This window comes from Pelophylax lessonae (genome assembly GCF_965119305.1).
Source record: "Pelophylax lessonae genome assembly, chromosome: 3".
Taxonomy (NCBI): Eukaryota; Metazoa; Chordata; class Amphibia; order Anura; family Ranidae; genus Pelophylax; species Pelophylax lessonae.
This window is the reverse complement of record NC_138770.1, coordinates 626,499,018-626,513,363: the sequence shown is the minus strand read 5'-3', so window position 1 is coordinate 626,513,363 and position 14,346 is coordinate 626,499,018. Positions and strand designations below refer to the sequence as shown.

Sequence of the window (14,346 nt, the reverse complement as noted above, 5' to 3'; positions counted from 1 at the left end):
CTGAGGAGTGGCTTCCGTCTGGTATCTCTACCATACAGACCCGATTGCTGGAGTGCTGCAGAGGTGGTTGTTCTTCTGTAAGGTTCTCCTCTCTCCACAGAGAAACGCTGGAGCTCTGTCAGAGTTACCATCTGGTTCTTGGTCACCTACCCGACTAAGGCCCTTCTTCCCGGATCGCTCAGTTTGGCTAAGCTGCCCGCTCTAGGAAGAGTCCTGGTGGTTCCAAACTTCTTCCATTTACGGATGATAGAGGCCACTGTGATCATTGGGACTTTCAATGCTGCAGAAATTTTTCCCCGGATCTGTGCCTCCATACAATCCTGTCTCTGAGGTCTACAGGCAATTTCTTGGACTTCATGGCTTGGTTTGCTCTGACATGCACTGTTAACTGTGGGACCCTTCATGGATATGCTTCCCAGACCATCACTGACCCACCACCAAATCGGACTTGCTGAACGAAGTTACAGGCAGCATAATGTTCTCCATGGCTTCTCCAGAACCTTTCACATCTGTCACATGTGCTCAGGGTAAATCTGCTCTCATCTGTGAAAAGCACAGGGAGCCAGTGGCAGACCTGCTCATTCCGGTGTTCAATAGCAAATGCCAATCGAGCTCCACGGTGGCGGGCAGCGAGAACAGGGCCCACTAGAGGAAGTTGGGCCCTCAGGCCACCCCTCATGAAGTCTGTTTCTGATTGTTTGGTCAGAGACAGTCACACCAGTGGCCTGCTGGAGGTCATTTTGTAGGGCTCTGGCAGTGCTCATCCTCTTCCTCCGTGCACAAAGCAACAGATACCAGTCCTGTTAATGGGTTAAGGACCTTCTACGGCCCGTCCAGCTCTCCTAAAGTAAGTGCCTGTCTCCTGCAATCTCCTCCGTGCTCTTGAGACTGTGCTGGGAGACACAGCAAACCTTCTGGCAATGGCACATATTGATGTGCCATCCTGGAGGAGTTGGACTGCCTGTGCAACCTCTAGAGGGTCCAGGTATAGCCTCATGCTACCAGTAGTGACACTGATCCTACCCAAATGCAAAACTAGTGAAAAAGTCTGAAAAAAATGAGTAAGGAAACACATTTCAGTGGCCTCCACCTGTAAAACTATTCCTGTTTTGGGGGTTGTCTCATTGTTGCCCATCTAGTGCACCTGTTGTTAATTTCATTACCACCAAAGCAGCTGAAACTGATTAACAACCATTTCCGCTACTTAACTGACCAGATTAATATCCCAGGAGTTTAATTGACTTGATGCTGTACTCTTATTAAAAAGTGTTCCTTTAATTTTTTGAGCAGTGTATGTGTGTGTGTGTGTATTTATATATATATATATATATATATATATATATATATATATATATATATATATATATATATATATATATATAAACCTTTTATTCCTATACAGCTTTTGTACCAATAAATAATAAAAAAAAACACAGAGAATGTAAGACAGACAGAAGCTGTAACATGAAGCTCCTTAGAGGCCTGAACACTTGTCATTTCCCCGCACTCTTCTGCATTAATAGAATGTCTATGAGAAGACAAGGTCCATCAGATATGCCACAGGGAGGACCCTGGGAATTCACCAGATAACGCATATTATTCAAAAGAAGTGACATTTCCGATGTTAAACTACGCTGGACGGGTCTTCAGTGTGAGGCCAGATCATTGCAGCCTAAAATACAAGATTTATCTTAAGGAAAAAAAGCAATGTAAAACATCCAGAGCAGAACACCAGACAGGAGGTTAAATAGATCTGGCATCCGGGTAATAGTTTTATTTCAAAGCTGTAAATTGCCAAAGTGTTGGGCAATGGTAACGTGCAGATGTCATTTTACATAGGGTTGTAGCTTTCTTTGGGCTCCCACATAAAGTACAACCTTCTGGGTCTAAGCAGGGGTCCTGAGTAGTCAACCCCCAGTATTCATGAACAGTGGTCAATATACAGTATGTTTTAGTAGTAAGCCTTTGCATATGGGATGCTTCTAGAATTTCTGCTAGAAAGGTCCAGAAGTGCACTTGGTATCACTGCGCCTGGGACAAGAGACGGCAATACAAAGGAAGCATCAACTTATGTGGCTCCTGCTCCCTCTGCGGCCACCTGCTTTCTCCGCGGCCAGCGCCGGCTCCATAGACTCTGAGGGCGGGTCGGCAACCCCTTGATCACCATCTGGGCTTGTTTACCCGCCATCCCAGAGCATAGGCATGCTCTGGTTTGAAGTTGCTGGTCACATCAGAAGACTCCGCGGTTGAGCACCACTAGTGTAATGTCAGGTAACTCCGGAATGTATGTCCTAGTGATGTGACTGTAATGCTGTTTCCTAAATACCACCAGTAAAGTGCAGCAAAACTACTTTTTTTTGTGGTCATTCCTTCCTTGGGGATACAAGGCTCTATGGCCAGGAATGTCATGTGAAGGCCTATGGCAAGAAGCAGGTCACAAGATGGCGGAGGGTTCAGCCTCAGCAGGAGGGACAGTGTTCTAGCAGAGCTGGAGCAGGGGTAGGGACTTGTGCTTTTGGCACCAAATTCAGCCAACCACGAACACCTCTGTGCCTTCTGCCCACATTAAAGCGGAGTTCCGGGCACAAAATCAGGTCTTTATATTTAATGGCATCCGCTTCCTTATCGTTCCCTGTACAAGAATTGGATATTCCCGGACTTTTTTTTTTTTTTTACTTACCTTATTTCAGAAGGTAATATACTCACCTTTACATCCACTTCCTCCTTCCTCGGCCTCGGCCCGCGCCGTGACTCCCTGTCCCGCAATGCATCCTGGGAGCTCTTACTTGTCACTCCCAGGATGCAATGCGCAGTGACGTAGACGGCCGGCCGCTCCTCTCATCGCGTTATTTCCAAACAGGAAATGACGCGATGTTAGTCGGAGCACAGTGCGGACGGCACCATATTTAAAAGAAGAGAATGGCTTTATAGGGACGGCAACCTCCTCCACGCTGCCGTCCCTATGGAAACCCAGTGCTATGCCGATCGCATAGTACTGGGCATGCGTGAGATTTCGCGCTGGATTCACCGCCCTCCTCCCACTAGAAGCAGGAAAAAGGGCAGACCATTGTGGACTCGGCTCACCAGGACAAAGATGGCGGCGCTCTGCAGAAATTATATAAAGTAAGATTTTATGCTTGCCTAACTCGTATTTGACTATATGAAACAGGATTAGCGGATATATAAAGGTCGGAGGGTTACTGTTTGGGGGGTATTAAAAAAAAAAAGATTCTGTGCCCGGAACTCCGCTTTAAAACATTGGGGTCTCAAGCGCCCAGTATGCATGAGGCCCAACAGTCTCTGCGTTTTCTTACTGTAAGAAAGCTCACTCTGCTACAGGCAAATGCCCAGATGGGAACAGGTCCTAAATAAACCGAGGCTCTAAGTCTAATATAATTTTCTATTCTCTAACAATAGCAGCGAGGGTGATTAATCATACGCGGATTTATCTCCTACAGAAAGGCAATGTACTTCTCCTGTGTTAACGCATACTCCTGTGCCATATCTACAGGAACCTGTAAGATCTTCGGGACATAGAGTCATTCATATCCCTCCTTGTTTCTATCACATTGTGTGCTGAGTATGAACCGCAGCTCAGTCAGCTGTGTGGGAGCTTGCTGCAACCATGAATGCAAATGTTTCATAATCACTACTGTCTTAAACAAGAGTGGGGTAGAATATTAAATAAGGCACCTAGCGCTGCTGTTCAGAAAAATCGCTTTAGCGGCTGCCCACATCCCCACCGTCCGCCAATATATCTATATTACCCACTTATATTTGACAGTCGTATGCTTTGCATCGTTATGAATAAAGTGCATGCTGACGAGATAGATGCGTGTGAACTCAAGGTTGGATTCCAAGGAAAATAGTGATTGATTCAGTATATAGTTCTGGTATGGTAATTGTTATTATATAAGATGGTTTTTATGCTGTATTTCTCACTGTTCTATTTCTTTTTCAATATCAATTTTAATAGACCATTTTTTCTTTATTTACTGAAGTTGCTATTAAAGTAAATGTGTAAAAAAGAAAAAAAAAAAGACACCGAGAATTACGGCCTATTCACAAAAGTTAAACCCAAAAACTGAAAATGCTATTTAATTCATTTTTAGTATTCAAACCAAACTCCCCCATTCATACATGTCTCCGTGCTTTATTCTGTTAAGAAATCACTTTGAAAAACACCCCCTAGCATTTCTAGCCATGGCCATCTTGAGTAAGGGCAGATGATTCATGCAGCCTTTACTTCCTGGAATCCATCTGCCTTTAGCTTAGGCTTGCAGGCAGGACGGTGCATAATGGTTCTTGTGATTGACTGACTGTTGACCCCAAATCTCCAAGCTCACGATTATTCTTGGATAGGACAGGGACCGACCTGCTGGTAGTTGTTAGCCTTCGCCAAATTGTGCCCAACTCCTTGCCAGAGACCTTCCAATGACATTCCTGGCCATTAGCCTTTATATTCACAAGAAATGAATGTTCACCCAAAAGTTATAGTTTCTGCACTTCACTGTTGATTATCAAAGATGGCAGTGACAAATCACATCACACAGATACTATCTGGAGTCAATTCGCCAATCATATACATATAGTGGATAGACCGCAGCAATCAATATGTGAAAGTTGCACATTGCACATGATAATCCATCTCACTCTAGTGTCTCTCGCTCCCCAGGGTCATTAGGACTCACTCAAAGGGCTCTGACTTGCCCATTAGACTTCAGGCATCCAGCTCATGACTCTCTGTATGTGGTTACAGAGACAGGACTGCTGCAGCTGCTCCTCTAGTTACTGTACATTTCTCCTAGGACCTCCAGGTGGATTAGCACTCATGAGAGAGAACAGCCTGGCCATAAAGACCCACTCCCAGTCCACTTAGACCATGTTTTGTGAGCCAGGACGACTACAGCTGGCTTTTAAGGGTGTGGCCCCTAGCTCCCAACTGTCCCTGATTTTGAGGAACTGTCCCCGATTTGGAACAAAGTCCCTCTGTCCCTCTTTCCTCCTCATTTCCCCCTCATTTTGATCTGATCTATATAGTTGTATATAAAATGCAGTATTTATCTTTCAAAAAGTGTTTCCCAGTGCTAAACCTTTCATCTAAATTCTAAATTTGCTGCATTTCTAAATTTTCAAAAGCCAGTATAAAGGAATAATAGTGAGAAAAAAAAAAAGCACTTCTGGGTTTAACTAGTATTTATTTATTTTTTTATAATTCTCCTTTAACCACTTACTGCAAAGTGACGCAGGACTACGTCGGCAAACTTTGCAGTGTTATACCGGGATGATGCCTCTAGCTAGAGACACCATCCCAGTACCGTGGCTCGGGAGCCGCTCGATCATTACCCGGGTGAGCGGGAGGGGACGTCCCCACCCCCCTCCCGCCGCCTCCTTCCGTGACTTTTCCGTGGGACGGGAGCCCCGAGCACCCAGCCGGCATTTCGCCGGCTGGATGGAGTCCCGATCAAAGCCGTCTCCGATGACGTAACCCGGAGGCGGCGTCCATGACGTCACTTCTGGGTTACTGTGCTGCAAAAGGCGGTAAATTTTAAAAACGGCTGTATGCCGTTTTCGGCATTTGCATACATGGAAGTGTAGTGGAGGGGTCTAGGGTCTTTTAGACCCTCGATCCCTCCATAAAGAGTACCTGTCACTGCATATTGGTGTCACAAGGGATGTTTACATTGCTTGTGACAGCAATAAAAGTAATCAGATTTTTTATTTTTTTTTAAAAAACCTGTAATAAAGTTAAAAAAAATAAAATAAATAGGAAAAAAATAAATAAAAATTTTAGCTGCCCCCCGTCACCGTTAGCTCACGCACAAAAAAAAAACGTATACGGAAGTCGAGCCGCGAATGAAATCGCTGTTCAAACCACACATGTGAGGTGTCGCCGCGATCGCCAGAGCGTGAGAAATAATTTTAAAAAAACAGCTACACTCTAACTCTAAACTGGTAACCATTAAAAAAATGGAAAGCGTCGCCTATTGAGATCTCTATTGACCGTAGTTTGTCGCCATCCCACTGGTGTGCGCAATTTTAAACCGTAACATGTTGGGTATCTATTTACTCGGCGTGACATCATCTTTCACAATATCCAAAAAAATGGGCTAACTTTACTGTTTAGTATTTTTTAAATGCAGTGAAATGGGATTTTTCAAAAATTTTCCCAAAAAATGGCGCTTTAAAGACCGCTGCCCAAATACCGCGTGACAAAAAATATTGCAATGACCGACATTTTGTTCTCCAGAGTCTTTGCTAAAAAAATATATATAATGTTTGGGGGTTCTAAGTAGTTTTCTAGGAAAAAATACTGGTTTTAACTTGTAAACAAAAAGTGTCCGAAATAGGGCTGGGGCTTAAGTGGTTAAGGGGCGTGGCAGGGGGGTGTGTCCTATGCCTACATACTTTTGCTAATAGGTATCCCTCGTTCCCATCTTAAAATGTTAGGAAGTATGGTGTAGCCTGATCTCACCATGACCTTCTGTCCTGGCCAGGGGCTTTGCAGTAGTGACTACATCTGCAGGAGTGTTGGGTGTTTGGCTCCTATGCCCCAACTCACAAGGCTCCTCTCCTCCTGGCATTGATATGAGCACTTACTCCATACCTCCCACTTTTCTGAGATGGGAACGAGGGACACCTATTAGCAAAAGTGTGCAGGGATAGGACACACCCCCTGTTACGCCCCTTTAAAGGAAAATTATACAAAAAAATGATTAGTTAAACCATACCTCCCAACTGTCCCTGATTTCAAGGGACTGTCCCTGATTTTTGAACAAAGTCCCTCTTCCCCCCTCATTTGTCCCTCATTTTGATCTGATCTACAGCAGTGGCCAAAAGTTTTGAGAATGCCACAAATATTAATTTTCACAAAGTTTGCATATCCTCTACAATAATATGAAGAGTGATCAGATAAATTGCAATAATTTGCAAAGTCCCTCTTTGCCATAAAGTTAACTTAAACCCATAAAAAAAACATTTTCACTGCATTTGTGAAGAAAGCTTCAGGGCGCCCAAGAAAGTCCAGCAAGTGCCAGAACTGTCTGCTATAGTTGATTCAGCTGTGGGATTGGGGCACCCCCAGTGCAGAGCTTGCTCAGGAATGGCAGCAGACAGGTGTAAGTGCATCCCCACGCAAGGGGTGAGGCAAAGACTTTTGGAGGATGGTCTGGTGTCAAGAAGGGAAGCAAAAAGCCACTTCTTTCCAGGAAAAACATCAGAGACAGACTGATATTCTGCAAAAGGTACAGGGATTGGACTGCTGAGGACCGGGGTAAAGTCATTTTCTCTGATGAATCCCCTTTCCGATTGTTTGGGACATCCAGAAAAAAAACTTGCCTTGAGGAGAATAGGTGAGCGCCACCATCAGTCCTGTGTCATGCCAGCAGTAAAGCAGCCTGAGACTGTTCATGTGTGGGGTTGCTTCTCAGCCAAGGGAGTGGGCTCACTCACAATTTTGCCTAAGAACACAGCCATGAATAAAGAATGGTACAAAAACACCCGCCGAGAGCAACTTCTCCCAACCATCTAAGAACAGTTTGGTGAGGGAAAATGACTTTTCCAGCATGATGGGGCATCTTGGATAAGGCAAAAGTGGATAACTAAGTGGCTTGGGGGAACAAAACATTAAAAAAATTTGGGTCCATGGCCAGGAAACTCCCCAGAACTTAATCCCATTGAGAACTTGTGGTCAATCCTCAAGGGGTGGGTGAACAACAAAAAAAAAAAAAAACCCTATATATTCTGACAAGCTCTAAGCATTGATTATGCAGGAATGGGCTGCCATCAGTTAGGATGTGGCGCAGAAGTTGAATGACAGCATGCCAGGGCAAATTGCAGAGGTCTTGAAAAAGAAGGGTCAACACTGCAAATATTGACTCTCTGCATAAACGTCATGTAATTGTCTATAAAACCTTTGACACTTATGTAATGCTTGTAATCAGGGCTTTTTTTCTCAGAGAAAAGGTGCAGGAACTTGAGCACTAACCCTTGGTTCTACCTCTGAGCACCGACACTTGGATCCACCCCCTACCCAGCTTCCAGTACAGTCCCTTTTAGAGAATATGGAGCCAAGTATAATTTTGTAGTGGAATGTATGGAATTTGGTTATGATAACAAGAAAAGCAATAAAATTGATCCCCCACAGCCAACAGCAATATACCCCCCCAGCAGCAATAGACCCCCCAGCAGCAGCAAAAGATCTCCTAGCAGCCAGCATCAATAGACTCTCTAGCAGCCAGCAACAGTATACCCCCCTCCCCAAACAGTAGATCCCTTCCAGCAACAATTAACCCACAATATCAAAAGATTCTCCACCAGCAACAATAGATTGCCATCCAAAAATAGTTCCCCTCCAGCATCAATAGATCCAGCATCAGTAGACCCTCCAGCACCCCTTGCCATGGCATACATTCAGTGCTAGAGGTGCCGGAACTGCGTTCCCCCGCGTTCCCGCTGAAAAAAAGCCCTGCTTGTAATTATACTTCAGTATACCAAAAGATCATCTGACAAAAAGATCTAAAAACACGGAAGCAGCAGACATTGTGAAAATTAATATTTGTTCATTATCAAAACTTTTGGCCACGGCTGTATATAGTTGTATATAGAATGCACTATTTATCTTTCAAAAAGTGTTTCCCAGTGCTAAACCTTTTTATCCAATTTCTTAATTGCCCCATTTGTAAATTTCAATAGTTAGTATAAAGAAATAATAGTGTTAAAAAAAAAAAGCACTTGTGGGATTAATTAATCATTTTTTTCAATAATTCTGTTTAAGGTGGGCGTGGCAGGGGGGTGTGTCCTATGCCTATATACTTTTACTAATAGGTGTCCTTTGTTCCCATCTCAAAAAGTTTGGAAGTATGGGTAAACCCACAAGTGATTTTTATTTACCTTTACCTATATACTGGCTTTTGAAATTTGAATGCAGCAATTTAGAAATCGGATGAAAGGTTTAGCACTGGGAAAAACTTTTTGAAAGATTAAAAGTGCATTTTATATACAACTATATAGATCAGACCAAAATGAGGGACAAATGCGGAGGAAAGAGGGACAGAGGAACATTGTTCCTAATTAGGGACAGTCCCTCAAAATCAGGGACAGTTGGAAGCAATGCTAACTCCATCCATACCATTACTACAGGAAGGCTTTATCTAAAAGGGGACCCAACACTCACTTACTGTACAAATTACCCAATTATACATTATTTTGTGACAGAGCCACCTAGCGGCAGACTAGCTAACTGCACCTACAGCTGCAGTAGAAAGAATGTAGAAAAAAATGTCCATGGGATGTATGACATCATTTTGACATAAGCTAGAACCCAGGAAGTAATTAAAGAAATGTAAAAAAAAAAAAAAAAAAAAGCAAAAAAAAAAACAAAGTGAAAACAAGTAAATATAATATACCTTCCTATCTCTTTACTAATGCTAGCAGCATACAGTTCAGAAATAGGTGATGCTGATTGTCCCATAAACATTGGCTTCAGTTTGTCCTTTACTATAACTTAATTTAGAAAGGTTCTTTAACCACTTTACCACCGGAGGATTTTGCTGTCTTACGTCTGGACCACTTTTTGCGATTCGGCACTGTGCGACTTTAACTGACAATTGCGCGGTCATGCAACGCCGTACCCAAACGAAATTTACGTCCTTTTTTCCCACAAATAGAGCTTTCTTTTGGTGGTATTTGATCACCTGTGCGATTTTTACTTTTTGCGCTATAAACAAAAAAAGAGCGACAATTTTGAAAAAATAACAATATTTTTCACATTTTTTTATATGAAATTCCCCCCCAAAAAAATGTAAAAATCTAAATTTTTTATCATTTTAGGCCAATTTGTTTTCTGCTACATATTTTTGGTAAAAAAAATCGCAATAAGCGTATTTTGATTGGTTTGCGCAAAAGTTATTGCGTTTACTAACTAAGGGAAAGATTTCTGTCGTTTTTGGGGGTTTTTTTAATGAGTAATGGCGGCGATCTGTGATTTTTTTTGCGGGACTGCGACATTGCGGCGGACAGATCGGACCCTTGACTGACATTTTTGACACTTTTGGGGGTACCAGTGACATTACTACAGTAATCAGTGCTATAAATATGCACTGTTACTGTAAAAATGACACTGGCAGGGAAGGGGTTAATTTTATTGGAGAGGGAGGGGTTAATATATGCCTGGTGCTTACTGACGTGTGTGGGGGGAGGTGACTGAGTGACACAGGGACAGATCGCAGGTTCAGCTATGCTGAACCCTGTAATCTGACCCTGCCTGTCACTTAGGATATCCGCCCGCTTTGTTTACACAAGCGGGCGGATCTCCACACTCGATTCCCCGACGATCGGGGAAGAGCAGCGGCGATCGCCGCTGCCCCTCCCCTGGCCCGACTCCCGCTGTGACTGAATACAGCGGGAGCGAGCCTCCGGCGGCGCGCGCGCGCCGCCGAGAGAGGGGAATGTCTGGCGACGTGGGTCGCCAGGCGTTATCGAACCACTTTGCCGCAGTAGAGCTCTAGTGAGCAGCGGTAAATTGGTTAAGTTAGACAAAAGTTGCTTCTTAGAGAGATGGGTACTGTTAATTTGTTACAAATCTGGGATAACCTTTGTGTTAATTCTATTTACAGATTGTATCATATATATGAAATTATTGATCTTGCCCATAGTTTCACTGGCTCTATATCTATGTGTTGTGATTACTAGGGTTGCCCCTTTGACTGATATTTTACCAGAGTAGCCAGTAAGAATTAGAGTTGTTGCTAATGAAATAATAGAAGAAAAAAAAAAAAAAACAATAGGTTATTTTTTTGCAAGAAAAGATCTCAACCCTATCAGTAATGAGTGGTAAAATGCTACTAAAACATGCGGCAACAGTGCTGGAACAAGGTCATCCAGCTCCCAGGGCAAAGATGCCAAACTGCCCAGCCTTGTAACAGAAGAAAAGCGCCCCCATCCCTACAGTAAACCATTGCGCCCAGGGCAGCCGCCCCGTCCCCCCTACCCCACCCACCCCTTGTCCTGGCCCTGTGCAGTAATGCAAGCCAAGGGGGAAACCTGTAGAAGCGTCACTTCCTAGGAAGTCTGGCTACATAAAAGGCACCTTTCCGCTTTTACCCTCTGCATAAGGGCTTGTTCACACACACATCTGCATTTTTCTCTGTGTCTCACTGCATTGTTATGCACTGCAGCTGTGCTGTGGTGCAAAGAAATGAATGTGACATTCCTATAAAAAAGATGGGGGGGGGGGGACACCACAGTGCCTTGCGTTGTAAAAATGCAAGGCACCATCCCACAAAGCCTGCCCAGTACAATCACTACCAGCAGAACATTGTTCTCTGTGGGTAGTGTTATAGTAAATGTATTGTTCTACAGTCTAGGGCTGTGTTTCTCACCCTTTTTCAGTCAATGCCCCCTTGAAAATTCTGCACAATCTCGGGGCAACCAATTCCAAAATGTAATAGAGTGAAACTGATAATTTTATATAATGCAGTATCATCTACACACGCATGACAACATTGATAGTGATTCATTCATCCAAAGCAAACACACTTTTGCACACTGGTACTGAATAGAGCAGTGGTCTCCAAACTGTGGCCCGGGGGCCGGATTGGCCCTTTATCCTGCCCTTGGGGCACTATTCTTTCTACTGACACCAACAATAGAAGGATCATTTTTGCCACTGACACCAACAATGGGGCGCTATTCCTCCCACTGAAACCAATGATGGGGCACTATTCCTCCTACTAATACCAACAATGGGGCACTATTTCTCCCACTGAAACCAATGATGGGGCACTATTCCTCCTACTGACACCAACAATGGGGCACTATTCCTCCCACTGAAACCAATGATGGGGCACTATTCTGCCCACTGACACCAACAATAGGAAACTATTCCTCCCACTGACACCAATTATGGGGCACTATTCCACCCACTGAAACCAACAATAGGACACTATTCCTCCCACTAAAGATGTGACATTGTTTACTTACACTGACTCCAGGTTATTTTTTACTCAGACTGGCCACGGTCCAACCCCCCTAAAGTCTGAAGGACAGTAAACTGGTCCCTTGTTTAGAAAGTTTGGAGACCCCTGGACTAGAGTTTCTCTTCTCTTTCAGTTTCTCTCCCTCACTCAGCTAATGTGACCCCAGTGCTAACCGAGGGGGTAGGGGAGGGGCAAACAAGGATGCTGTGCAGGTGCCTTTCATCCTCCTTGTCAACTAATAATGTCATTGGTTGTTAGGATGCCGGTGGCTAGACGTTTGTACATGGTGAAAACCTGTGGCTTTGTGTAACTAAAGGGCAGGCTTGATTTACCCACTGGCTTGTATACAATTTTTAGGCATTTTGGCATGGCACCCCTGAAGAAACTTGAAGGAACCCCATGGTGCCTGGGCACCCTAGTTGAAAAAGGTTGGTCTAGGGTGTGCAGTATAGGGGAGGTCCTGGTGCAAAGACTTGACTGAGGTCCTCCCCCATACAGCTATACCTTTGGCTCTACCAATATGGAAAAGAAGAGTAGGGAAAAAAATGTCAGTGGTCTCCACCTGTAAAACCATTCCTGTTTCGGGGGTTGTCTCTTAATTTCCCAGGAGTTCAATTGACTTGATGCTATACTTTTTTTATGATTAAAAAGTGTTCCTTTATTTTTTTTGAGCAGTGTACATAAGGGAAGGGCCACAGCTCTGCCTTGCTAAATGACAAGATCTGGAAAATTCTTCTAAACCGGTGGTGGTGGCCATACACTGATCGGAGTTCGGTCAGTCCCTGTTGAACCAGACAAATTTGGATCAATGTATGGCCAGCTAAAAGTTAAAGCAGTATTAGACCCAAAAACAAACATTCATTAAACTGCAGCGCTTATCATAAAGTGCATAATAAAGAAGGTAATAAAATGAAGTGCTTGATGAAAATTCTTAAAACTTTTTACATATAGTGCAGAAAAAAATATTTTAGAGTGCATGAAGAGCATTCATAAAGCTATGGGTATAGTCCTTAACCACTTGCCGACCGCCGCCCGACTATATACGGCGGCAGTCTGCCCCTCCCAGGCAAAGTGACGTACCGGTACGTCACTAGCCTGGGAGCCAATAGGGGGCGAGCGCGTGCCGCCGGAGGCGCGCTCCTGCCCCCGTACCCTAAGACGCCCGCGCGTGTGACGCTTTTACACAAATTGGCCTAAAATGTTAAAAAATTTAGACTTTTACATTTTTTTTTGGGGAATTTCATATACTGTAAAAAAATGTGAAAAATATTGTTATTTTTGCAAAATTGTCGCTCTTTTTTTGTTTATAGCGCATGATCAAAAAATCGCACAGGTGATCAAATACCACCAAAAGAAAGCTCTGTTTGTGGGAAAAAAAGGACGTCAAATTCATTTGGGTACAGCGTCGCACGACCGCGCAATTGTCTGTTAAATTCACGCAGTGCCGAATCGCAAAATAGGCCCTGGTCAGGAAGGGGGTAAAATCTTCCGGGGCTTAAGTGGTTAATAGGTTCCACAAGATCATTTTTGACCGTGTGGCGTGCCAAAACACTCATCAGAGAGAAAATGTGAAACAGCATATAATCATAAACTCCTGGGCACCCTGGCTGAAAAAGGTTGGTCTAGGGGGTGCAGTATAGGGGAGGCCCTGATGCAAAGACTGGACTGGGGTCCTGCCCCATACAGCTATACCTTTGGCTCTACCAATATTTATCTAATCATTTTAACACATTCAGTAAAATACTGGCTTGGTCCACAACATGTCTATCTTGGAGGAAAAGAGCAGTGTACAATGTTAGATGTGCATTACCTCAGCAAGCCTGGAGTGTTTGTGTACATTCTCCCCTTTATGGACGGTGGGAGCGAGCTGTTGTAAGACCCCTCTGCTGCTTGTTAGAGCTCTTGTTAAACGTGCAAGTTTCCCCCAGCCTAAGAAACAAACAAAAAATATATATATATATGCAAAGGTTATAGTTAATTGTATCTCATATATATCAAACGTGCATGTCATTTACATACATGGGGGGAGTGTTAATCAATTAATTAGAAAATGTGTTATTCTATATACACTGCTCAAAAAAATTTAAGGAACACTTTGAAAACACATCAGATCTCAATGGGGAAAAATCTCATGAGGGATATCTATACTGATATGGACTGGGCAATGTGTTAGGAATGAAAGGATGGCACATTGTTTAATGGAATTGAAAATTATCCCCCTACAGAGGGCTGAATTCAAAGACACCCCGAAAATCAAAGTTGCAGCAGGCTAGTCAATTTTGCTGAAATTTCATTCCAGCAACTCAGAATGGTACTCAGTAGTTTGTATGGCACCCCATGTGCTCGTATGCATTCCTGACAACATCGG

The 14,346-nt window shown here is 43.6% G+C and overlaps 1 protein-coding gene across 3 annotated transcripts in view; it reads right to left on the bottom strand.

Annotated features, from left to right (window-relative positions):
- Positions 1-14,346, bottom strand: part of KCNH1 (potassium voltage-gated channel subfamily H member 1) — a 529,531-nt gene that overhangs the window by 430,467 nt on the left and 84,718 nt on the right. For all 3 annotated transcript variants that reach the window (XM_082249762.1, XM_082249763.1, XM_082249764.1), the window contains one exon: positions 13,789-13,907. In XM_082249762.1, the coding sequence (XP_082105888.1) occupies positions 13,789-13,907 (119 nt within the window). The remainder of the gene's footprint in view (positions 1-13,788; positions 13,908-14,346) is intronic.